General features: G+C 42.9%; 1 protein-coding gene across 1 annotated transcript; it reads left to right on the plus strand.

Moving 5' to 3' along the window:
- Positions 1-525: 525 nt before the first annotated feature.
- On the plus strand, positions 526-27,506 carry SSU72 (SSU72 homolog, RNA polymerase II CTD phosphatase). Its single transcript, XM_080921805.1, has 5 exons — positions 526-1,001; positions 13,155-13,298; positions 26,374-26,513; positions 26,941-27,059; positions 27,213-27,506. Exons 1-5 carry the CDS (start codon positions 922-924, stop codon positions 27,312-27,314), a joined length of 585 nt encoding a protein of 194 aa, XP_080777931.1. The 5' UTR covers positions 526-921; the 3' UTR covers positions 27,315-27,506.
- Positions 27,507-27,677: the final 171 nt, after the last annotated feature.

The raw sequence follows: 27,677 nt of genomic DNA on the forward strand, positions 1-27,677 counted from the left end.
TTTTAAGGGAGTTCTCAGAATCTCCAAACAAGCCATCTAATCCCCTTCACTTTTTTTTCTTGACCATTCCATTCTAAATAGGACAGGTCTCAAGGCAGGCAGGCCGATTCTAAATGTGCCTGTTTTTCGAGTTCTAGGATTAACGAAAAGTGTGAACTACCAATCCCGGCAGGAGCTTTTTTTTTTTTTAGATCGAGCTCTTAGTACGTAACCTAAGCTGGCCTCCAGCTGTGAAGCGATTTTTTTTTCCCCTGTGAGTTTCCCGATTAGCAAAACTTGGAAGAGCCCCTTACCTCACCCATACCTTCTTATCACTTAAATGTTTAAACTGCAAAGGGCTCTCCAAAGGAAGTGACGTGCTTCTAGAAGTACAGGGAACCTGAGGAAGATACTCGTTATCGAGAAAGGGCATAAAGTAAGTACCGGAGCACAGTGCATCTACAAAATTGGCAGAGTGACTAACTGGAGGAAATCGGAAGGAGAAACCACCCAGTAATACCAAGGGAAGCCGCGGAAAGGACTCCAGAGACTTCCCCCAATGCCCGTCCCCCGTAAGTTTCCAATATTGCGCAAGCGCTGCGCCCCGTGCGTCATCAGAAGCGACAGCACATTAAGGCGTCTTGGACGCAGGCGCGGCTAACACCGCTCCAGTTGCGGGCTCAGGAGCTGTGACGTCAGGTGCCGGCAAAGGTGGTCCTCCAGCGCAGGCCTTAGGAGCTCTCAAACTGATTCAGCGTTTGCAGGTCGCTCTCCCGCGCCGATTGCAGTGCGGGTCCAGGAAAGCACCATCGACCTCCCCACGCGTTACGTCGCCCTCACTTCCGCGTCGCTGATTTCCGGTTACCGCCATCTTCCTCGCGCGGAAGCCGGCTTCTAGGTGGGAGCTCCGTAGCAAGTGCAGTGGGTAGTTCGGTCGGTGCCATGCCGTCATCGCCTCTGCGGGTGGCGGTGGTGTGCTCGAGTAACCAGAATCGGAGCATGGAAGCACACAACATCCTCAGGTAGTGCAAGCTCCACCTGCCCTTTGCCCCTCCCCTCCTTTTCTTCCCACAGATTCTTGTCCAGACCCCTACCCTGTACTGACTGGGCTGCAGAAAGTCGGGCCACGCCCGGCTTACACGCTCGGCGAACCCTCAGAGGGATTCGTGCGCGCGGCACCCTCCTGTAGCAAGCATTCCAGTAAATCCTAGAGATGGCGTGCTATTCGCGGCCTGCCGGAATACTTTGTGACAGCTGGCGGCCTCGAGGTACAGCACAACGAGGCAATATCACAGGGTAGGCCAAGGTCTTCCGTGCCTGACGTTTGTCTTTCCCGTATGTGTCGTCAGGCCACATTCACTGGAAAGCTCTCGACACATCATATCAAGATGGAACGAATCTGGAAGTAACCACAGTGATCTGAGTTGTTAACGTCAGGAGCTGTTTGTTGCTGTGTACGTTTACAAGTCTCATGCACAAGCCACCACACCTCCCACCCCCACAGTCAGTAATTTCTGGAGCACACGAATACATTTGGTTCAGTGGGACCACCCCATATTTCTTCACGAATTCACCAGTGTCTAATAGGACATTCCTCTTTGATATTATCTTCAAAATCTCTTGACAAAATGAGAAACATGCATTGCATTACAGTTAAAATGTGGCTTTATAAATGTCAACTTTGATAGAATGGTAGTAATGTCTTTTTCTTCCAGAGCTAACTGCGAACTTTTGAAACTTTTATAAACCTTATTTTTTTTTTTTTTTTAACAATTTCGGTTTTTTTTCCCTCCTCAAGACAGGATCTCTGTGTAGTTCTGGCTGTCCTGGAACTCGCTCTGTATATCCGGTTGGCCTCAAACTCAGAGATTCACCTGCCTCTGCTTCCCAGCTGCTGCGATTAAAGGTGTGCTGCTGGCTTTGAACTCACTCTTCACCTGCCTCCCTTGTGTTGTTATTACTAATAGGAGATTGCCATCATACCAAGTGTTATCTCGTGCTTTCTTAGCTGTCCAAAGTGTTAGTTGCCTGTTATTTCAAATTCTAAAATTTCATTCTTCCTAATGTTTACTACATAGACCAGTAGTTCTCAACCTTCTTAATGCTACAACCATTTAATATAGTCCTCATTTTGCAGTGGCCCGCTCAACAATAAAATTATTTTTGTTGTTAATTTATAACTGTAATTCTGCTACTTTTATGTATTATATGTTTTCTGCTGGTCTTAGGTGACCTCTGTGAAGGGGTGGTTTGACCCCCAAAGGGGTCATTGAAAACTGCTGTCATAGACCATAGTCTTTAATTTGCAGTTATGTTAGTTTTGTAGATGGTGGCATGCTTTGAATTTAAGCAGTATGGGCTACAAAGTATAAAGCTAACATGGACTATAAGACACTATTTCAAAAAAAAAAGGGGGGTGGGTATTCTGTTTCAGATTGTATCCTTGAACTACAATTCATTTTGCCTTAGTGTGCTAAGATCACAAGGATGTGATACCCTGCCTCTGTGAGTTATCCATATACACATACACCTAGCATGTTTAAAAAGCACTCTACAACCTGCTCTTGTTGTGATTTTGTGGACTTTTAGCTTTAGGTATTTTTACATTTGTGCCTAGAGACAGAACTTTGGTTTGTGTCATCCTCAGTAATTCAGTCTACCTCCTTTGAGACAGGTTCTCTCCTGAGTCTTAGGAATCAAACTCATGTTCATGTGGCAAGTTCTGCCACTTTTCTATACTAACCAGTCTTTCAGCACTTCTCCCCCACCCCACCCCCCTTTTGGCCTCATCTCACACTGCAGCTCAGGCTCAGATTGAACTTGAAGGTTTGGCATTTCTGCCTCAGCCTCCCAAATGCTAGGGTTGTGAATGTAATCCACTGTGCTCTGCTCTTTTTTTCCCCCTCTTCCATATTTACACGTTGGATTTAAAAATATTCATTCCTGTTTAATAAACAAGGGAGAAGGGCTGGAGAGATGGCTCAGAGGTTAAGAGCATTGACTGCTCTTCCAGAGGTCCTGAGTTCAAATCCCAGCAACCTGATGGTGGTGGCTCACAACCATCTGTAATGAGATCTGATGCCCTCCTCTGATGTCAGATGACAGCTACAGTGAACTCATATAAAAAAAAAATCTAAAAAAAAAAAACAAGAGTGAAGTTATCAGTATTCAGAGATTCTCTGCAGTCATTGATTTTTGTCACTGTTCTCCCATTAGTAGATATCAAGTGAAGCTAATTTAAGTGACAACTTCCTTGTGCTGTGTAAATATCTTTGCACAGGTTTTGGTTACTCTTTTAGCATAAATTCCTAGAAATAACATCACTGGACTAAATTGTGAGCATGTTTTACATGCTTACAGATTTCAAGTGTTCTTTCCAGAATAGTGCATTTTTATACAGTTCCTGTTGCCTGTCAATCTCAAGAAAGAATCTTTCTTTTTCAAGCCCCCAAATATATAAGTATTAAGTATACTTGAAGAGGACAACAGACAGTAGTGGAGCACACCTTTGATCCAGTACTTGTAGGCAGAGGCAAGTGGATCTCTGAGTTTAAGGCTAGCCTTGACTAGAGCAAGTTACAGGACAGCCATGGCTGTTATACAGAGAAATCCTGTTTCAAGAACAAAACAGGCTAGGCCTCAACTAGGATGTTGCCTGCTGAAGTTTTCTGTTTTTTATGTATAGGTTGCTAAGGCAGAAAGCAACCTGTAATTTTATTGTTTTTTTTTTTTTTAGATTGATTTATTATAAGTACACTGTAGCTGTCTTCAAACACAGCAGAAGAGGGCATCAGATCTCATTAGAGATGGTTGTGAGCCACCATGTGGTTGCTGGGATTTGAACTCAGGACCTCTGGAAGAGCAGTCAGTACTCTTAACCACTGAGCCCTGTAATTTTATTGTTAACCAGACCCCATAGTTTCATTGCAGTCTGAGCCATCAGGCTGCATTCCCTGTAATGAAAAAAATTTTTTTCTGCTTCCCTGTTTATGCACTACTTGTATGCCTATATCCTCAGAGGCCAGAAGAAAGCATTGAGTTCCCCCAAAGTGGAGTTATATGGGTGGTTATAAACCACCATGTTGGCGATAGTAGAATTTGGGCCCTCTGGAAGTACAACCATTGTTATTAATTGTTGATCCATTTCTCCAGCTCTTTCTTTTTAGATATGTGTTGAGATTAAATACATGTATGCCACTATGATTGGCCCATGGAAGCTGTGTTTTTAATTATTAAAAACCCCAAATTGCCTGGAAATATAGCTCAAAGGTAAACTAGTAGCCTAGTACACCCGAGGTTATGGGTTCAGTCCTAACTCTTCAAAAACAAAGGAGGAGGAGGAGGAGGCTAGGGGAAGGTGTGGCTCAGCAGCATGCTTGTTTGTTGTGCACAAAGCCCTTGATTTGATTCTCAGCACCCCACTAAAAATAATGTGATGACACATGTCTATAATCCCACTACTTAGGAGGTAGCAATAAAACAAGAAGTTTGTTGTAGTTATTATATAGAGAGTTGAGAGTTCAGGCCAGCCTGGGCTACATGGGACCCCATCTAAAAGAGACAGAGATAGCTAGGTAGTGTGAGGCCTGGCTGAGTATGTGTAAATCCAGAGTAGGAGAGGGTCTGGTGAGTGCCTATACAAGGGTGCTTTCTTAAAGCCATTTCAGTTCATCTTGCCTGTGTGTGCCTGTAATATGGGTGTGTGGAGGCCAAAGGTTGGTGTCAGTCAACCTTTTGATGCTCTCCATCATATTTTAAGACAAAGTCTCAAGTGTGTCTGGAGCTTACCAATTAGCCATGCTGGCAAGTAGCACAGTCCCAGTTACTGTTGTCTCCACATTCCCATGCTATTAGCCAGACACCACTATGCCAGTTATTTGTTTGGTTTATTTAAAGATATTTTTCTTTTCGTTTTGTTTTCCAGGATAGGGTTTCTCTGTGTGATCCTGGCTGTCCTAGAACTTGCTCTAGACCAGGCTGGCCTCAAACTCACAGGAGGCCAGCCTCTGCCTCCTGAGTGCTGGGATTATAGGCATGTGCCACCAACAAACTGTTTTTTTGTGTTTTTGTTTTTAATTCTCCCCCCCAACAAACTTTTTTGTTTTGTTTTTAATTTTATATGTATCAGTGTTATTTCTCTCTTTCTGTGTGTGTCTGTGTGTGTGTGTCTACACTCTGGGCATGTAGTTCCCATGGGAGAAATAGGAGCCTAAGAAGAATCCAGGGAATTAGAAGAGTTGACTGTGTTTCCATAAGTCCTTGATTTGTGGGAGTCTCTTGAACACCAGTATCATAGTGACCACATGTCCTAAGCCACACTGAAACAGACAGCAAATGAGTCTTAGGGCCCCCAGAGTTATGCTGTCCAGTAACTTGTAACTGACATGAGGTTTGAGCATAGGCCACTTTGGATTGTTCTGTTTTTAGGCTATGTTATTCATAGTCCTTTACATGGAGGTGGGGTAAGCTTGTCTTGGCTGTGTGGTTTTTTGGTTATAGGTATACTATAAGGAAGTAAATACAGTAATATAGGTATACTAAAAGAAAATGAACTGGAAATTGTTTAGGAACATGAAGACTTGGAGCCAAAATACCTATTAGTCCAGTGCTGCAGAGGCTAAAGTGTAAGCATTACAATTTCAAACCAGCGTGGAGTCCTGTATAAGAACCTGCTGGATGTGATGACACATACTTACAACTGCCCCATGCTGTAGGTGGTTGGGAGTTTGAGTGCCATCTGGGCCTTTGGGGGCAGGGGGCTATATGTCTTAATAGCATGCTTCCATGAGAACATGTTCCCTTCACAGGTTTGTAAGGGACTATATTCTAGTTCTTGTTTTATTCCTACAGAAAGTAGAATGAAGACCAAGGAGTTGCTAAAGAAAACGGACTTTTGTTTGGCTGTGAATGTGAGACAAATTTTGGTATATCAAACTCAGTACAGCTTTAACCACTAAAAGTCATTGCCCAAGCGGCCCAGATGGCTCAGGAGGAGAACTGCTTAGCTGCTAGCCTGACACTCGAGTTTGAGTTTGGACCCGCATGGTGGGATTCGAGGGCCAGCTCCTACAAGCTGTTCTCTCACCTGTACACATGCTAAATAAGTAGTGAATATAATACATGTATTTACGATGTCATATACCTAGCACAGTGGCATGTGACTTTAATCCCAGCACTAGAGAGAAGGTAGGTAGAGTTTTGGGAGTTTGGTGTCATCTTGAGCTACACAGCTATTTCTAGGCCACTCGGCTACAAGTCAACACAGCAAAAAAGTTACTGTCCATATTTAAGATTTGTCGTCTCAACCTTTTTCCTGTTTGTGTTTTTTGAGACAGGATTTTTTTGTGTAGCCCTGCCCTGGACCTAGCTTTGTAGACCAGGCTAGCCTCTAATGAACAGAGATTTGCCTCCCTCTGCCTCCTGGGTGCTGGAATTAAGGGAGTATACCATCTCTGCCCAGCTTCAACCTTTCTTGGTAGGTAAGAAAATTGGTGGAGCCTATACTTTAAAATTTTTCTAGTGATGGCATAACTTTTATCAAGATATTTCCAAAGAGCTTTACTTTCTGTATTAGTTAATATTTTGTTTCTGTGATAAGTTACTAAGAAAAACATCTTAAGAGAAAAGATTTGGGCTAAAAGTCATTCCATGGAAGAAGGGCCTTGTGGAGGTAGGCCCTGCCTCTTGTTTCTCTCATGTCATCAAATTATGAATCCCTCATGTTAACCCACTGATTAGATTGGAATTCTTTTTGTTTTTTCAAGACAGGGTTTCTCTATAGCCTGACTGTCCTGCAACTTGCCAGGCTTACTTTGAATTCAGAAATCTACCTACCTCTTCTGGGAACAAAGGAATACCATCACACCAGGCTCCCAGGGCCTTTTTGGTGAACATTCATAACCATACTGTAACGTCTCATCAGCCTTGAAAGCATTGGAAGATTGATATGTCAACAACATACAAGTCAGGATGAAAGGCCTAGCTAGTCTTTAGTAAAGATGACAGGGCTGGAGAGACGGCTCAGCGGTTAAGAGCACTGACTGCTCTTCCAGAAGTTCTGAGTTCAATTCACAGCAACCACAGGATGGCTCACAACCACCTGTAATGGGATATGATGCCCTCTTCTGGTGTGTCTGAAGACAGCTACAGTGTACTCATGTAAATAAAATAAATAAGACTTTTAAAAAATGACAGGATTGTAGTATTTCCTGTGTTTTTTTGTTTTTTGTTTTTCTTTTTTTTTTTTTTTTAGATTTATGTGTATGAGTACTATATCAGCATGTGCACCTTATACCTGTGTGTCAGAAGAGGGCATCAGATCCCATTACAGGTGGTTGTGAGCTACTGTGTGATTGCTGGGGATTGAACTCAGGACCTCTGGAAGACAGTCAGTGCTCTTAACCACTGAGCAATCTGTCCAGACCTAAATTATAATTTAAAATCTCATTTATGACCACAGGACATTAAGGGGGAGGGGAGAGGAAGGTACCAGAACCTGTGCTAGCAGTTTAGACATTTTTTTGGCATACATTTTACCATTTTACTTTCCATCTTTGATACAACAGTGAAACAATTTTGTTTTCCTTAATGTAGCATTTTCTACAACGAATTCACTAATAGATTTTTGATAGGTGTGAAAGACATTTATTTTTAGACAGAATAGTTGCCCTTCAGGCAAAGCTGTTGGTTGTCAGAAGTATTTTTATAGCATTCACTGCCTTTATGTAAGAAGCAGATTGTCACCATACAAGATGGGCTGTTATGCCAGTTTCAGAAGCTTCAGAGAAAGCAGGGCTTCTGTTGCTAATTAGCCTTTTTGCCACCTGGGAACAGCTTTTGATGGGGGGGGGATCAAACTGCATTGCAGTTTATTTTTAATTAGGATGCTTAAAAGTAATAGTTCAGAAAGGTGGGGGAAGGGAGGCACTTTCTAATGTGACGGCTGACTATGCAGGCAGCTCTTGGGCTTACAGTCCTGTCAAGACTAGGTCAGGTTGTTTGGGGGATGGTTTACTTGTAAGAATGTAGACAGATTAAAGTGGAGAATGTTCCCTGTGGAAAACTCTACATCAGCTTTACAACCTGGGGATTGTGGCCATGTCTGTCATGCCCTCTCCAGTGCTCTTGAAGACCTGCTTGGTCTGTAGAATGAGGATGTTATGTGCATTTGAAGTGCCTCTATCTCTTACCTTACTTGTTCCATTGGGTTTCCTAGGCTAGGATCAAAATCCTGAGCTCAGGCTTGTGCCAAAGGCTCTGTAACACACTTCAGGGAAATAACCAAAAAGAATGAGCCTATGTATCCAGCTTTTTGCTTTTCCCATTGTTAAAATATTCTGGTAATCCCTTTAGTGTAGATCTAGGCATTGGAGGGAGGAACTTTTTGGGACAAGTGGTCTCAGCTCTTTCTTGGTTTGACTCAATTTGGTTAATTTTTGTTGTTAAAAGATTTATTTATGGGGCTGGAGAGATGGCTGGGCAGTCAAGAGCACTGACTGCTCTTCCAGAGGTCCTGAGTTCAATTCCCAGCAACCACATGGTGGCTCACAACCATCTGTAATGGGATCCAGTGCCCTTTTCAGCTGTGTCTGAAGATAGCTACAGTACATTCATATATATATATATATATATATATATATATATGTATATATATATATATATATATATATATAATTTAAAAATCTTTAAAAATAATTTTAAGAGATTTATTTATTTTATGTATATTAACACACTGGACTGTTCAGAAACACCAGAAGAGGGCATCAGATCCCCTGTACAAATGGCTGTGAGCCACCATGTGGTTGCTGGGAATTGAACTCAGGACCTCTGGAAGAGCAGTCAGTGCTCTTGACTGCCCAGCCATCTCTCTAGTCCTAAGGTGATTTTTTGAATACCCAGTTTATTCATACTTGGTCACAAGTAGATTTGGATGTAAAACTTGAGATCTTTCACCTCATTCATGCCTGAGGATGTGCCAGGATTCAGAGAAAAACTAGTACTGATCCATATTGAAGAGCTTTATAATTAAAAGCTAATGACACAATGACATTTTGTCACTTCAGACACAGAACTCATTGCAGACATTTTCAAGTTTGTACAATTCTCAGTTTCTGTTACAATGCTTTGTTGTGCAGTTTATGTAACATGTAGGACCTTTAAAGGCTTGTTCTTTTCAGAGATGATCTTCCTTCTGCCTGGGCATTGCTACCAGTCATTTTTGTAATGTGATCTTCCTATTACAAGTTTGTGGTGTGTGTGTGTGTGTGTGTGTGTGTGTGTGTGTGTGTGTGTGTGTGTGTGTGTTTGTTTGTGTGCGCGCGTGCATACAAATATACCTTTTGTGTTTTTTGAGACAGGGTTTCTCTATGTAGTAATGGTTGTTTTGTGATTTGCTATGTAGATCAGGCTGGCTTCAAACTCTGCCTGTAGAGTGCTGGGATCAGAGGCCTGCACCACCATGCCTATATGAGTTTATGTTGTTTTATAATGTAAATCTTACTTGTCATTCATTACATGTTCTAACTTTTTTAGATTTGTGTTTTCATGTGTATTTGTGCTTTTACTTTCACATATGTATGTGTACCTTATGTGTGCATAGTGCTCATGGAGGTCAGAGGAAGGCATGGTGTGCTTGAGAGGTAGCTTTGTTACTAAGAGCGCTTACTATTATTGAAGACTCAGGTTTGACTTAGCATCCACATAGCTGCTCATAATTCTAGTTCCAGGTTGCATATGAACATACATATACATACATAAATACATACATACATAAGCAAAACACTTATCTACATAAAATAAGTCTAATTTTAAAAAGAAGGTGAGGGGAAGGCATCAGATCCCCTTAAACTGGAGTTGTCAGTGGCTATGAGCCACCACATGAATGCTAAGAATTGAACCTGGGTTCTCTGTAAGAACAAATATTCTTAACTGCAAAGCCATCTCTTCAGCCCCTAACCCTCATTGGCTTGAAGAGGCAAGTCTTTGTCTTGTAACCCTTAATCCCAGCACTCATGCAGAGCATGGCCATGGAGGTGTGAAGCCCTATAATTTGGGCGTGTGAACTATGGAACTAAGGGCTGCAGCATTGGACCTTGGCCACCACACCTCATTCTTGTTCGTGTTTCCTTAAAAAATAGTTCTTTTATTGTATATTGTCCAAGCTGGTAAGCAGATTGTTTCAAATTTAGAGTCAGGGGGACCTCTGCTTTGACCCTCTCAGGAAGGCATTGTGTTTAGGTTTCCTGTCACATGTCCCCAGTTAGGTAGTGTCTCCTTTGCAGTTATAAACAACAGCTGGCTTTGTTGCTTTCCTGAAAACTCATTATTTGTTGGAACATTGAAAACTTTGTTTCAGGTTTCATAGCTGGGGTGTGTGTGGGTTTGATGATGACTCTCAGCTTCAGGCTGTGTTCCTTATGTCACAGGAGGGCCTGGGTTCTACAGCTCGGACATTCTAGAAATTTGGGAACTTAGCTTTTTATCAACCTCAGTGGCCTCAGCTGAGGTGTCCTAGCTCCAGGATATAGATAGATAGATAGACAGATAGATAGATAGATAGATAGATAGATAGATAGATATAGATATATATATATAGATATAAATATATATTAGAATAACCAAAAAACATAACCATATATATAACTTATATATGAAAGTATATGTAATTTTCTTGAGACAAGGTTTCTCTGTTCTGATATCTATCTGCCTGTCTGCCTCCCAAGGGCTGGGATTAAAGGTGTGCATCACAGTGCCTAGCTAGAATTATTTTTTTATATGCTTGCCTTTTCGAACTCTGTAAGTGAAGTGTGTACTGATATAGGACTGTGTTGCCTGGTACCAGCTCTCCTTTAGTCAGACTGCTATGCTGCTGTTATTGGAAATAATGATAAAGACCTTCAAAGGATTCTGCATAGACTTATAACCATGTGGTTTGTTGGCTTTTGTGGTCACTTTGAATTTCTTTTGTGTGCCCCCTACCCTTTTTTATGTCTGAATGAGTTTCTGGAAGTGCTGGGTTGCAGGTATAGGTGCTCATGTAGTGTGAACTCATTGTGTGTCTAACTATAATAAGAAGTCTGTCTTTCCTAGTTCATGTCATTGTGCTGCTGTCTGTCCACAGTCTACCAGTCATTTACTTCATGCCTGTAAGCATGCTACCATGTGACATCCTTGGGATATAGCAGAAAACTAATCTGATTGGTCCTTTCCTATTTGTTCCTGACTCCGTAAGAAATGACTCAGAGACAGACCTATGAGCTTTCAGTTTTTAAGATTTATTATTTTTATTTATATGAAGACACTGTAACTGTTTTCAGACACCAGAAGAGGGCATCAGATCTCATTACAGGTGGTTGTGAGCCACAATGTAGTTGCTGGGATTTGAACTCAGGACCTCTAGAATAGCAGTCAGTGCTCTTAACCACTGAGCCATCTCTCCAGCCCCCAGTGTTTCTTTCTTAATGTTAGGTTGGTGTTGTTGTCCCTTCTGTTGGTTATAAATCGTGCTGCTTTTGTGGAGCTCTTTTAGCATTTGGGACGGGTGAATCTAAGCAAGCAGCTGTTCTGCACTTAACAGTATGTTGAGCAGCATGCTTACCCAGTTGTGACAGTCAAAGATGTTTTAGATAATCCCACATGTACTGAGTTACAATTAAACGAACAACAATAAAAATAGAACTATGTATAGTGGTGTGACTTCAAGGCTAGCCAGATGAATGTAGTGAATTCCAGGTCAGCTTGGGCTATGTACTGAGACCCTGTCTCAAAACAACAGCAAAAAAATACAGAAAAGCTTTATCATGATGTTTTTTAGAATCATAACCATTGAGCTAGGCATGGTGATACTAGCCTTTAATCTAACATTAAGGAATCAGAGGCTGTTAGATTTCTGTGAGTTCAACGTCAGCCTTGTCTACAAGAGTTTCAAGGCTACATAGTGAAATCCTGACTCAGAAAGCCAAAAAGTGATGGGGGGAAGAGGACAGCTATGAGTTGCATTTTGAGAGCTGGATGGATTGCTCAGTGGTTAGGAGCATTTGCTGATTTTACAGAGGACTTGAATTCAGAGCTTCAGATTCCACCATCCTCGTGACAGTGTACAGTGATCTGCAACTTCAGTTCCAGGGGATCCAATGCTCTTAGGTCACCAAGCCCACAGGTGGTACATAGACATACATGCAGGCAAACCACCCATACACATAAAGTAAATGAGTGTTTTATCTGTATATATGGCTACATACAAGAAGAGAGCACCAGATCCCATTATATATGGTTGTGAGCCACCATGTAGGAATTGAACTCCAGACCTTTGAAAAAGGAGCCAGTTCTCTTCAGTCCCCATCCCCCCACCCCCGCATTTAAAATTGCTTATTTTTTAAGGATCCCACTTTTGTTAGGTTTAAAAGAACCCAAGTCAGTTGGACTTTGTGGTATACGCCTTTATTCCCAACAGTTAAGGGGTAGAGGCAGGTGGATCTCTGAGTTAGAGGATCTAAGTGGTCTACATAATGAGTTCCAGTACAGTCAGAACTACATGGTGAGATCTGTCTCAGAAAACCACAACCATAACAAAATAAAACCAAGTTTTATTCTAAAGTAACTTCTTGTGCATGTAAACTTTATTATGACAAACTAAGAATGTGGTTATCAGTGATGACAATGTGTGGCTTTCACATGCACAAATGTGCACACAGCCATGAAAACCTACCTACGTTGTGCAGTAAAAAGCAAAAACTTAAAGCATGTTTTTAATAAAGTTCATTTTTTGTTGTTTTTATTTCTTAACATCTTTAAACTTTATTTTGTGTGTACAGTATATATGGAAGCACATACAGTGAATGTGGGGACACTGTACATTTGGAAGCCAGAAGACAACTTACAATGTTAATTCCAGAAATTGAATTTAAGTCATCAAGGTTACACTGCAAATAAATTTACCCAATGAGCCATTTTGCCCACCTAAAATAGGGCTGGTGAGATGGCTCAGCTGATAAAGGCACTTGTTACCAGGTTCTTTCTCTTGAACCCACATGATAGAAGTAGAGACACGTAAATTAATTAATTAATAAATTCATAAAATTAAAAGAACAGTAGGCTGTTCATTTTTGTTTTATGTCCTTTGGATGAGAGCTGTGTTTTAATTCAACTGTGATTTTTTTTTTCTTTGTGTCTTCCAGCAAACGTGGTTTCAGTGTCCGCTCCTTTGGAACAGGAACTCATGTGAAGCTCCCAGGACCAGCACCTGACAAGCCCAATGTTTATGACTTCAAAACCACATATGACCAGATGTACAATGATCTCCTCAGGAAAGACAAAGAACTGTATCCCATGGCTGACCCTTAGAGAACCAGAGTGGTCATCTGGTGGGTGTGATTTGTGACTGGTAGTCACTCTGATCCCCCACCCTGTAGGGTGTATTTTAGGTGAAACAGGACCAGCAAATGTGTTCTGGCATATAGGCCTGTGGTGCCTACATCAATTCTTCAATCCTTTTTTATTTATAAGAAATCAGTTTCCTTTTTTTCTTTTTCTTTCTTTCTTCTCCTCTTCCTCCTTTTTTTTTTTTTTTTTTTTTTTTTTTTGGTAAATTTGAGATAGCCTCACTATGTAACCCTGGCTAGCCTGAGATTTACTATGTAGCCCAGGCTGACCTTGAACTAATGGAGATCCTCCTGCCTCTACCTCTGTGTGCTGGGATTAAAGACATGGGACACTAGTCAAGTGGAGAATTCAAGTTTCTTTCCTTCTGCCCCTGGAGCGTCTAGAGCAGTGGTTCTTAACCTGGTTTGGGAACTCCTTTGGGGGTCAAACAGCCCTTTTACAGGGCTTGTCTAAAACCTTTGGAAAACATGTTTACATTGTGATTTGTAACAGTTGCAAAATTACAGTAATAAAGTAGCAAGAGAATAATTTTTGGTTGGAAGTCACCACAACATGAGGAACCTTATTAAAGGGTGGCAGCATCAGGAAGGTTGAGAACCATGGTCTAGATGCAGACACAGCTGTGAAGCCTATTTCATGTGTGATACTCAGAAGGCCCTGCTCTGTTGCTGAATAGTTGTGCATAGAGGAGGAGAGAAACTACTTCACACTGTAGGCCACCTAGCTATTTCCTCTACAGAGGTATATGCATACCACACCATTGGTGAGCCTGTTTTACATTTAGGTAGCTCCTGGAGATAAGTTAGGTGGGTTATTAGCTGGGTTAGTGGCATGCCTGTAATCTCAGCCTTTGGGGGGCTGAGGCAGGGAGATTGCTGCAAGTTTGATGCCAGCCTGAGCTACATAGTTTGAGGATAGCTTGGGTTATAGAACAAGACCCTGTCACAAAAAGTTGCTGCATTTACCAAACAGAAGCATGGAAAAACCTTAGTATTCTGAGAGAACTTTAAGAAGTAGAACAGTCTGTATTTTGTACTAGACTCTCATGGGGAAAGGAAAGGGTATTTTAAGATCAGTTTTCCATACCACATATTGTATAATGGTTAAGCTGATCAGTGCTTCAAGTTTTTGAGCAGGGAATTTTATAGTAACTCCCATACTCACCGGATATTTACAATGCTTATAAGCTTAGCATGTGCATGAGGACCAAGCTTGATCCAGAGCACTGCTAAATAAAAATTCTAGGTATACTTTATATTCTAGAGATAGCTTAGTGCTCAGAATAGAGGCCAAATGTGTGCCGCAAACAATTTATTTTTCCCTTTGTAGTTTTAGAGATGAGACCTCTGGTTTTGTCCTTGCTCTTCTAGCCTAGCACTTCTCCACTGAGTCGTCCCTGGATACAAACTGGCCTTTTTTAGAGACATGTTCCCACCATGTATCCCTGGCTAGCTTGTAACAGTCTGTATAGACAAAACTGGCCTCCAACTAGAGATCCACCTGTGTCTGCCTCCACCTCCTGGGCGCTGGGGTAAAGGTGTGGGCCACTGCATCTTACCTGTTTCCTGTCTTCATCCTTATCTATCTATTCACTTCTTACATTTTCAGGCAGTGTTTTACTAAGTTGCCCAAGCTGGCCTTGAACAAACTCTAACCTGGGTAGGCCATAAACATGTTGCCCTCCTGCCATGACTTCCCAGGAATCTGCAAGTACAGACAGTATTGTCTCCATATTGCCTCTCTTGTGGGCTTTTCTTTTAATATTCATATATTTTACTCCTTTTAATATAAACTAAACTTGAAGCTAGTGTAGAGTCCTAGCTACTCTAGAAGCTGAGACAAGAAGGTCACTTGATTCCAGAGTCATAGCCAACCTGGGTAACTGAGAGCCTTGTCTCAGAAATGCTCTGGGTTTTATGCCACAGGTTGCATTTAGGAAGCTATAGTGGGACAATCTTGAGACTTTCTCAAGAAGAAAGAAGACTATAATAAACTAAAAATGTTTATATAGGTACAAACAACAATTAGGTAGCTTGAAGGATCCCAAATGCCTTCTAACAAAACATAAATCCTTATGGTCACTATGTCTTTGCCACCCCCACCCTGTGTCCCAGACCTCCCTTAGCAGGCTGCAGTTGAAAGATAGGGACATTGGGTCAGAAACAGGTATTTCCTGTTAGTCCCACACTTGCTTTTTTAGATACAATTGGGAGTATTTGAGGTTGTAGAGTGCTTAATGGCCTGTACCACAGTGACCCTGGGAGCCTACCCTGTGATATGAGAGTACTTCTAACATTTCACTCCACTCAGAAGGCCAGCTGCCTAAATTTGGAAGTTGAAGTGTACCTCTGAGTTCCTGCCCTGGGTGGAGCAGGGTATTATGGTCACATCCTTTCCTAAAGAGCTCTTGTGTGTGTGGTAGGAGGGGGGCATATCCAGAAAGAACAACCGCTTCTTTCTGGAGCCTTTTTGGTAAATATGGTATACTCCTTTCCCTTAGAGTCACAGGGACGTATTACCATAAAATCTCAGACACTGATTTTGTGGGCTTGGTGTTTTCCTTGGCTCTTGGAAAGAGTTGAGGGTTTTTTGTTTTGTTTTGTTTCCCTCAAGTAGCATTGCTGTCCTGTGACTCACTCCATAGACCAGACTAGCCTTGAAAACTTGTTTTCAAGATAGGGTCTTTTATGTAGTTCTGCTTGTCCCAGAACTTGCTATGACAGGCTGCCCTCTGTTAGGATTAAAGGCATGCATTATCATGCCTAACTCTTATCTGCCTTTGAAATTTCTTCAGTTAGTACTATTTATTTTTGATACTGTTATGTTTTTGACAGAAATAAACATGCAGTGATGCACATGTTCATAATTCCTTTATTATAAATTAAAATTTAGTATTGAAACCAACAGACTTCCCTGTTTCTGGACAGGGTAGCTCTTAGTATGTTTTACATGTACCAAGTTTAGGTAGCTCTAGGAGTGGAGGCCAGCATCGAGGAGTGGTATTTTTTTTTTTTTTACAGGGTGATGGTTTCAGGGTCAGTGAAGACTATACAGAACTATATCTGTGGGCCCTTAATGTGTTGGGGACAAGGGTGGCAGGTAGGGGAGCTGGTGGCCACGTTGGTAGCTTGGTGATAAATCCTCAGTATTTGCCTCTTGAGATCCCTATAGGCAGGTCATCTCTTGGTTGGCCCTCAGGAAACTTATTGCTTATTTACTTGGTGTAGGAAGTATCTTGGTCTAGATGGGGCCAGAATGAGGCATAACAATATACTTAGTATTTTTCTGTGTTTTCAGTATTGTCCAAAACGTCTCTTTTCGGGCATTCACTAGACAATGGCATCAAGCCGAGTTAGATAAGGGCATTGTTGGGATTAAGTGAAGGGTTAGGAATAGAGGTGGGGATGATCACTATATGGGAAACCCATTTGTTCCAGGGCAGACCATTACAGGGAACTGGGAAAGGAAATAACCCTGATAATGTTCCTTAGTCAATAGTAAGCACCCCTTATATAATACCCATAGTTTTATAGTAGAAAGCTAGAAGAATATTTTAAGTTATAACTCAAAGATAAAAACATTTTGTTTATGGTTTCAAGGGGGGAGATACTTAATAAGAATTGGGGGCTCAGTGGCCCTAGACCACCTCTGACATTCTTTTTTAAAAAATTTTATCTATTCATTTTATATTCTCAATATTGATCCCCCATTCTCCCAGTACCCTATCCCTTTCTCCTCTGAGAAGGGGGAGACCACCTCTGGGAATTACTTCCACAACTCCCAGGCATATCAAGTCGCGCTGGACTAGGTGCATCCTCTCCCAGTGAGGCCAGACAAGGTGGCCCAGTTAGGGGAACAGGATCCACAGGCAGGCAGAAAAATACAGAGCGGTTCATGTATTTGTGTGTCGAAGTGAATTAAAACATAAACTAAGCATAGTAGCAGCCACCTGAAGTCCTAGCACTCGGGCAGCAAATGTATGAGTTAAAGAAGAAACACATACACACACATCTAGATCAGTGATAGGAATTCTAAGTTCACCTGGTTACTAGAGACAAATATAAATGTCTTTGAAACAGGATGTGGTGGTTATGTACCACCATCTGAGCATCTCTGCGATGAGGCAGGAGGATGACCAGAAGGAGCCTGCCAGTGCAGGGTCTGCCTGGGTAACAGATTATTCCTTCTCTTAAAAATGAAAGAGAACGGTGGTTGTAGGATCCATATCTGTTTTTCCAGTGCTTGGGAGGCTCAGGTTGAGTTTAAGACCAGACGGTTAAATCTTCATTTAGACAGTTTTGCGTTTTGGTTTTTTTTTTTTGTTTGTTTGTTTGTTTTTTAATTTTCATTAAGAAAAGCCTATTAGTCCTGTTTATCAGTGTCAGATGCACCTGGAACAACTTTGGCGATAGGGATTGATTTTTGTTTATAAGGAATGGTCAGTGGGAGGTACGCCCTGCTCTTTCTCCTGCTCTGCTCCCCATTGCTGATGTGGAGGCCATGAACTGTTCATAAGACACTATAGAGAGTAGTTATCACTTTTTCTGAAACTTGCATATATCTTGCAAAGTGGACCTGTAAGTCTGTTCTCCCTGGCATGCTTTTTGGACTTATCTTTGGGATCTTGTGATCACCTTTTGAGTTTAGAATATATTTTAGCTGTCCGTTTTATTTAGTGTTCAACCTCAGTCTTTTATTACTGTACATTTTTCTTTCCTTGTAAAGTGGTTTCTGAGGTAGAAAATTACCAGAATTGGCCTTCTGATGGTTAATCTTGTCAAATTGATTGGATGAGACATATTTAGGAGATTAGTAAAAACTTAGCTCTGGGTATGTCTGAGTACACGAATGTACAGCATTCATGCCAAAGTAAAAGATTTGAGTCATTTGTCTGCATGTACACCTCCATACCAGAAGAGGGCACCAGATCCCAGTATAGGTGGTTGTGAGCCATCATATGATTGCTGGGAATTGAATTCAGGATCTCTGGAAGAACAGATGGTGCTCTTAACCACAGAGCCATCTCTCTAGCCGAAAGTTAATATTTTTTATCTTCCACGTATAAGTGTTTTGCTGGAACCTACGTCTGTGCAGCACATGTGCACCGGTGCCTGAGGGGGTTTAGAACACACCAAGTCTTCTGGAACTGGAGTTAATGGGTTACTGGAGCCGCCCTGTGGGTGCTGAGAGTCAAGTCTTAAGAGCAGCCCATTGGGATTCTATCTTATGCTGGGCCCTTCCTGCACTCGCTTTCTCTGCTGCATAATGTAAACCACCCTACCTTGGAAAACCCTCCTCAGGATTGAACATCTCAAACTATAAGTCAGGTATCTTTGCCAAACTGATATTTTTTCTCTCAGACATTTGATTATGATGCAAATCTGACTATAACACAGTCCCCTCCTTGAAGACTACTGATGAACACAGGCCGAGAGAATGTCCTTCTTTCTCTGTAGCCATCATAACTGATTGGCTAGCCTAAACCAGTGAGGTTTTTCTGGAAACTTGTTCTTTGATGAGGTTTTACTAATCTCTACTTTCAAGTGAAGCTTAGGTTTATCTTGATTTTGTTGAGTTTAAGATAGGAATCACAGGCAGTCACCATATTTCTTCCTCCTGGGAGTGTGCCCTGTTGTGTAGATACAAGTAGTCCTGGTTTCCCTCTAACCATGCTGTTGTCACATGTCACAGCCTTGCTCCCTTCGGTAGCTTGTGGTGCCAGCCTAGCCTGACAATTACTTTAACTAATTGCTTTATTTTCATCTAGTTAGTAGCTCTATTCTTTATTTTTATTTCAGATTTATGTATGTATGTATGAGACGGCTTCTGTGTGTGCCTTTAGCTGTCCTGGGATGCACTCTGGACCAAGCTTGGTCTCAAACTCAGAGGTTTACATGCCTCTGCCTCCCAAGTGCTGGAATTAAAGGTGTGTGCCATCCCCACCTGGCATAAGATGTACCTATGAATACGACGCTCTGTGCATGTACACCTGAGTGCTAGTAGAGGGCATTAGATCCCAGTGTAATTGTGAACCACCATGTGGTTCCTGGGATTTAAACTCAGGACATGGGAGATCAGTCAGTGCTCTTAACTACTGACCCATCTCTCCTGCTTCCCCCTAGCTATACTTTTTAAAATGTTTCAAAAACTGTGTATGTTGTCAAATGTGTTCCTAAGCTAGGCACCAGTTCCCAAAGAAATAGCTCATCCAATTTTGCAGAAATATTAGCTGTATTTCCTATATGTTCTAGAACAGGTCTGACATGTAGCTGTTGTGCCTGCAGGTTTCTTATCTGCTTCTTAATAATTAGGATTATCTAAGCTGATTGGCCAAGATGGTGGTCAAACAAATGTCTGGATATGATACTCCAAGGTTTTCTCCTTTGGACATTCCCCTGCCTGTACCAGTAAGTACGAAGCTCCTACTAGCCAGTGACCTCATCATCTACGAGGTCATCCTTTGAAATAAGAACCTTCCCTGGGTTTCCTGGGCTTATCCTGAAAGCCCAGAGAAGGTCTCTCCTTAACCCCTATTTCAAGAAGGGTCAAGCAGTATCCCATCCTGGGAATGTAAGTCTCTGGGTGCAATCCTGAAGAATGTAGGTATACTGAGAATTGCGGAGAAGCTCAGCCTCTGTGTGTGGTGGGATAGGTGCATTTAGCCATACCCTGTCCTGACTTCTTATACCCTAGGCTTATAATTACCCTCAAAGAAGTAAAAATGCTAAGTCATTGGCAAAAAAACTAAACAAACAAACAAAAACTCAAGCTGGGCCTTGATAGGTTCTCTGTGGTCAGGTATGAAAAGCAGGCTTGCTGGAGATAGAGGAGGCCCCATGCTCTTTGTGTACCCTTGATATACCTGAATTCAGACTTGTCCACTGAAGTAAGTCTCACCAGAAATAAATGTGGTTACAGAGAACCACATTTATTTCTGCTCTTGTGCTCATCAAAGATTCTCAGTGCCTTCTTTCCATTTGATAGCCCAGTTGTGCTTGGAGACCTTGTAATGCACAGTTCACCATGCATTTCTGACTTTAGGGACTCAACACAGAAGGTAGACTGTAGAGAAAACCAAGCATAGGAAATGTTCAATGCAGTAAGTAGAATGCAGGATGTATTCAAGCAAACCAAACATTGCTTATGGGATGCTATGTGTGAGATATTGAACCTGGGTGCTTTAGTAATCCTTGGGGATATGGGCATTTAACTAGCCTGAAATTGCTATGCCAGAGTCTCCATTAAATGACTTGATTAGCTCCCCTTACAGCAGGACACAATAGTGAGCCTTGTTCTCGTGGCAACAAGTTCTTCCATTTTTACTGTTTATGGTTCATGAGTTTAATATGGCCTAACAAGTTTGATGGTGTAGACATGTAAGCCCTAGAACAGTGGTTTTCAACTTGTGGGTTGTAGCCCTTTGGGGAGTTGCATGCATATCCGAATTATGATTCATAGCAATAGCAAAGTTACAGTTATGAAGTAGCAACAAAATAATTCTATGATTGAGGTTTATCACAACATGAAAAACTGTATTAAAGGGTTGCCTCGGTATTAGAAAGGTTGAAAACCATTGTCCTAGAAGGTTTGTTAAAATATAGTCACAGGCCAGGTGATAGTAGTACACACCTTTAATCCCAACTAAGGAAGTACAGGCACAGAGCTAGTTCCAGGACAGCCACTGAAACAGAAAAAACCCTGTCTCGAAAAACCGAACAAAACCAAAACAAAAAAATATATATAGTCACAGGGGCGAGACAGACACCTTAGCAGGAAAAGACAACTGTGTTCAATCCCCTATACCCTGGAAGGAAAAAGCTGACTCGTAAAAGATGTCCTCTGACTGTCAGATGTGCACTGTGGCACGTGCACCAGTGCACGCACACATTTGACACAGTACATAAACATTTTTTAAGGTACTCACAGATAGTGAATAGCCATCTCTTAGTTGTGCAGTAGTGGTGCCCACCCTTTAATCCCAGCACTCTGGAAGCGGAGGCAGGTGTATCTCTTGCATTTGAGACTAGCCTCGTCTACAAACCAAGTGCTAGGACTACACAGAAAAAATAAAACCTGTCTCAAAAAAGAAATGAAGGAAGAAAACAAAAAAGAAAATCTAATTAATTAGTTGATTAATTAAATCATCCTAAGAAAGGAAAAGGTAGTTGCAGTTTCTCTGGCCCAGTCTGGGAAGGCAAGTAAATCAAACAGCCAGCATGGCAGAAACCTGCAGACATAGACCATAAATTTTGTGTTTGTTGTTGAGTATGATAGTGCCCACATGCAACTTAACCACTTGGGAGGCTGAGGCAAGAAGATGTGGCATTGGAGGTCACTGTGGTTTACACAGCAAGATGCTGTTTCAGAAGGTGGTGAGCAGGGATGGTGCCATCAGTAAAATATGTGAAGACCTGGGTTCAGTACCCAGAACCCAGGTAATAGAAGCTGAGCAAGATGTACTTGTATGCCTGTGCTGAGGACAAAGACAGGTGAATCCCTAGGACTTGCTGGCCAGCCAGCTTGGCCTACTGATGAGTTTCTGGCCAGTGATGAGATCTTATCAGAGACCAAACAAGCGGCAGCACCTGAGGCACCACCTCAAGTGTTCCGGCCTAATGATGCACGTGTTTGTAGCTAAGCCAGAAAAAAATTAAAAACCTTGAGTTTAAAGGATGGTGGTGGTAAATGGTACATTTTTCAGCTACAGTCATGGGCTCTTAATGCTATGGACAGCAAACCCTGAAGACTTTGTTAATGTTTAGTGAGTGCTCTGAGATGAGTCGGCCTGTTCAAGCTTGCGTGGCTGGCTGTTAATCAAACCATGATTTCAATCATTCATTTCAAGCTTATTAGTCTTGATGGTAGCGGTTTGGTTTTGAGACAGGGTCTTGCTTTGTTGCCCTAACTAGCCTGGAACTCAGTGTGCAAACCAAGCTGGTTTTGAACTTAGAGAGATTGACCTGCCTCTGCCTCCTAAGTGCTGAGATGAAAGGTGTGTGCCACCATGTCAGATTTGAGAGTGGATTGAAGAGAACTTGGCGCCCCATCCAGTGCCTGCCTTCTACTTCTCTGAGGAACTGGGAGTCCTATAACTGCCCGTCTGCACAGCACCATTTCCTAAATGCTTCTCTATGACTGACAGGATACTCTGACTTGGGGGGTCAGAACAGCACAGAAGGCACCAAGGTTGAGAGCCACTCAGAATTCTGTTTCTACCCAGGTCCTGTCTCAGGAAACATTGCCGTGGTGTTGTGAGTCAGGCTTATCTTAAATTGGTTGGTTATGTTTCTGGGGAGATGAGGCTTGACTTGTGCTGGCCCCTTGGCTAGTTTCTAAACAGCAGGATGGGTGAAATCTATGCTTGAGAGGTTTATGTGAAGATATATCCATATCAGGAACCAAGGCCTGGCTCAACCCAGGAAGCTCAGCCTGGAAGTAGCTTGGTGAGAGGCAGTTGAGAGGCCCTGTAGTTGTGGGGTGCTGATGACCTGTGTACCTTCTCACAACAGATATAGGCACTCTGAAAATAGCCAAGAAGGCAGGGTAACAGTGCTGTTTGCAGTGGTGAGCCACAGATCAGCAAGTGGCTGGCTTGTAAGCAGTTCCTGCCCCATGCACATTTTTCCTTTCTCTAGAAAGCTGCTCACCCCTGCCTTGGGTGGCAGACATTTCTGAAACCATTTCTACTGCTGAGGCTCCATCTGGTGGCTGGTCTCTTCCTCTGCTGACCTTGATACTGAGAGCCTGCCTGTGGGTCTCACTGGTCTGGCCTTTCTATATAGGGTGTTCTGTCAAAAGCCTTGAGCTCTAGGGAAAACAAAAACATCTTTTTGTGGGTAGCTGAGGATGCCTGATTCTGCTCCCACTTAATAGGACAGCTGGGACTACTATGTGAAGAGCCCATGCTTGTCCATGAAGTCAGCTGTGGAAGTAGCTTCCCTTTGGGGAATTGCTTAACTGGTAAATGCAGGATTAGGACAACACCCATCAAACCTCAAATCATATGAGGATGAATAAGTAATACCAAGAGGAAGGTGCTGCATGATTCTAGAAGCAGGCCCAGTAAGGTGCCAGCCCTCCTCAGCTTCATAACCTACAGTAGCCCAGGACTTGACAGTACGTCAGCAAGTTCTGTGCGTGTGGAGACTAAAGAGAGTCTCTTATGATTGTCCCATTATCTCTGTTTTGTCTTTTGGGACCTGGTCTCACTCTAAACCTACCTGGATTAGAATTCACTATGTAGCCCAGGCTGCCTTTGGACAATGACAATCCCTCTGCCTCAGCTTTCTAAGTGCAAGGTTAACAAGCATAATCCACCACGCCATATTATAGTTAAGATTTCATTTTGTAAGGATGTGAATGCCTGAAAAGACCAGGAAAGGGCATCATAATCTCTTGAAGTTGGTGTTAAATCTTCTGTTGGGAGTGTTGGGAGCTGAAGCCCTGGGATGGTAGGAGGCATTCTTAGCTGCTCATCCATCTCTCCAGTCCCTTTCTCTACTTTGAGGCAATGTTTGACAAAGCCCAGACTTCCCTCAGATTTGTGTAGCTGACTTTGACCCCTCCTCCCTTTACCTCTGTGCTAGGATTACAGATGTCTGCCAGGAATCCCAGATCCAGTGTTCCCTTTTCTCTAACCATCCATATCATGTGGCATTAAGAAATTGTATACAAGGAAAGCAACTTGAATTGTTTGATGGTGAATTCAGATGTTTTTAAATGATTTTGATTTGTGCTTCTGCTATGAAACAACGTTCCAGGTCTTTTGGGGGTCCTCAGTGTGAACCCTGAATGAGCCTGTTCCCCTCGCTCAGTCTCCAGGGAAAGCTCCTCAGAAGGCCAGCAGATACAAGTATGGGATTCCAAGGTCAGTGGGAGTGGCTCCTCATTCAGGAGAAAGCCAGCAACTGGCCATAGCACACCCCTCAGCTTTTAGGAATCACTCCAGTGGCTGGCTAATTGGAACCAGAAGGCATAACCAACTTGACACCTGCATCTCTGGCTCCTAGAAAGCTTTGCTGGGAAGCCTAGGGCTTGGCAAAATGACCATCAGCCCAAGCCCTGCTTAAGCTCAGGACTCAGAAATTGTCCAGCTAATTGACTGTTCAATGAAGTTGACAAAAACATGGCAACAAAGAAAGGGGATCCTGGGAAAGTGGGCTCTGCTTCCTATGACCGCCAACGTAGCCAAGCCTGACCTCTGAGCTTTTAGGCTGGTTGTTAGAAGTGTCAAGTTCTCTGGGCAGTGGCAGCACTTGGAAGGCAGATGCAGGTGGGTCTCTTCCTTTGAGGTCAGTTTGGTCTGCAGAGCTAGTTCCATGATAGCTAGAGCTACACAGAAAAACCCTGTCTTGAACCCCATCCCTAACCCCCACCACCCCGAAAGTGTCGAGTTTAGGTGCGGGCATGATTATTTCCCAGCTAGCTCTTCACAGTGAAAAGTAGTCTCTATCTAGGCAAGAAGTGCATGTATGTGGTGGACAAAACAGCTTTTCCAGGCAGGGCCAGCCTGTGACTACAGTTCTTGGAGCACGTTGGATCTGATTCGGTAGTGGGGAATGCAAAGTGGCTTTCCCCACCATCCCTAGCTCTATCCATGTGACTCTGTCCTCACTGTCTCCAGCTTGTCCTTGGAGTCAGTACTAATTCTGAGTACCAGGATCTTGATTGGATCCCTGCCCCAGGAAAGACCTATTACTCCCTGTCCTCTTTCCCAGAAGTTACATGAGCACCGGGTTTGGTCATAAACTCATTCTTTCCTCCAGTACCTCTGAAGGACTCTATAAGTCTGGATGCAGCACTTCTTGTAGGCAGCAAGGAGACAGGAAAGGAAGATGCTCCAAGGACTAGCCCCAGAAACAGGGATGATACAGGGAATGGAACTACATAGCAGCTCTTGGTCAGGTATCTTCCAGTTAAACTGTTTAGATTGGCCACCTAAATGCCTTCTGAAAGACACTATGAACTTATTTAAATAAGTTGACATGTTGGTAAGATGGCTCAGTGGGAAAAGACACCTGTGTCCAATTCTAGTAACCTGATGGCATAAATCCCAGACCACATATGACAAACTGACTCTGAATAGCCTCCTCTGTCATATTAACCACAGCTTTGATTTTGCTCATAGCACTAAAGTATCTCTTATCTATGCTTATTTGTTTTACTCTCAAACTGGAGTCCTACAGCATAGACAAAGCCCCAATCCAGCTAAGCTATATCAAGAAGAAAATCTGAAGAAAAAAGAATCCATTGAATTTTTTTTTTTTTTTTTTTTTGGTTTTTGGAGACAATTTCTCTGTATATTCCCAGTTGTCCTGGAACTCACTCTGTAGACCAGACTGGCCTTGAACTTGGTATCTGCCTCCTAAGTGCTGGGATAAAAGGTATATGCTACCAGGCTTCCGCTATATTTCTTAAACCCCAGCAACAAAAAGGTCTGAAAAAGTCCTGCTGATGGTCCAGAAGGGACAAGTTCTGTTTCAGCTGAAAGCAGGGAGACTGCCTGGTGAGCCCAAAGGGGTATTCCAGATGGTACCTGTATGCTTGGGTCCATCAGCCCTGGCAAAAGCCAGGAGAGCCATTGCCAGGGCTTTCAAAGTTGGGCCACCCTATCCCCATTTGGGTGCCTGTGCTCAGGTAGTCCCTGGACCACCCACAGTCTTAAGGTCTGCTCTGTGCTGCTCTGGACACTTAGCAACAAGCATCTGTTTTAGCCTATTCTATCCTGAGAAGGAAGTCTGTGCCATGCCTTTACTTTCTGTCCAGTCTGAATGGCAAGGCTATCTGGAGCCATTCTGTGAGTTCGGGTTATCATGGAAGTTATGATATCTCTAAGAAGTCAGCACCTTCTCTGTGCTTCCTGTTGTAGGGTAGTGGCGACCCTGCTTGTATTCAGGCCTAGAGCATAATGCCCCTGTTGACAAAGGCCAACTTGGAGCCCTGAGAGGCCATTGACAGGCAGGTCTAAGTTAGTAAGCTATCTTTTATCCAAAACTCCTTGACTTTGGTGTTCAGCTATACACAAAATGGAATTTTACATATGTTGGACAGAAATAAAAGGATCAAGCCCCGTCCAGAAAGGTTCCAGAACTGCAAGGACCTGTTTGACCTGATCCTCACTTGTGAAGAGAGAGTCTATGACCAGGTTGTAGAAGGTGAGTGCACAGAGCCTGACCTGCTGTTTAGGCTATGCCACCAACTCTAGGCTGGTAGACTTATGGTTGCCCTGGGCAACAGTGATGGAGACAGAGGGCACCCCACATCCTCTGACCTGTATGGACATGTGGAGGAGTAAGCACAGACTGATGTCCAGCAAAACTTAAGCCTTGTGGCCTTCAGTGCTTGCTTTTCCTATTTTAGGCCTGGCATTTTATACAATACACTGTCGGTGCCAGTACTGGCTGGCATAGGATGGCCTGAGTCGAGTACACTGCTTACATAGGTTTCTTAGCCTTTGTTGTGGGCCTTGGGTGTTCAATCCTCAGGTTATATCTGCAGAGTTCAGGTATGGTTAATAACTGGACTTGGGACACATCTGCCACCTGGTGTCTGGTAATGTTTGTATCTCTTTTTACCAATCAGATCTGAACTCCAGAGAACAGGAGACCTGCCAGCCAGTGCATGTGGTCAATGTGGACATCCAGGACAACCATGAAGAGGCCACGCTGGGAGCATTCCTTATCTGCGAGCTCTGCCAGTGTGTGAGTCTGAGCACCTGGGTCTGGGCAGTGCCTACCAAAGGAAGTAGCTGCAACTGAGTCCTGTTGGGGCTGCAGAGAAGATAGAGTGGAGGGTAGGGGCAGGGAAGGCGTGTCACAATGCCTGGGGTTCACTCAAGGCTGTGCTTTTCCCAGATCCAGCACACTGAGGATATGGAGAATGAAATTGATGAGCTGCTGCAGGAGTTCGAGGAGAAGAGTGGCCGGGCCTTTCTGCATACTGTCTGCTTCTACTGAGCCACCCAGGCTTGGTGCACGGCCTGGCCTGCACAGCCACCTTTGTTGAACCACTTTTTCAGTGTGTTTATACTGCTGGGTGTACATCACCGATGTACTGTACATATGGAATGAGACGTTACACAGAAATGCCAGGTTCAAATCTATTGTTTTTAACCAAAAGAAATAAAGATGGCTTACTCTACACCTACAGCAAGTGTCTGTTGTTGGCCCATCTACCCCTTTTTTTTTTTTTCACTGCTGGATTGTACAGAAACCTAAATAAAGCAAGAGTCTGTCTTATTGAGGGGGAAAAACCTTGGAATTGCCATGAAATAGGTACTGCTATTTGTCCTGAGTTCCTGGCCTGACCCCTGCAAAGGA

This window comes from Micromys minutus (assembly GCF_963924665.1).
Source record: "Micromys minutus genome assembly, chromosome: 9".
Classification (NCBI taxonomy): domain Eukaryota; kingdom Metazoa; phylum Chordata; class Mammalia; order Rodentia; family Muridae; genus Micromys; species Micromys minutus.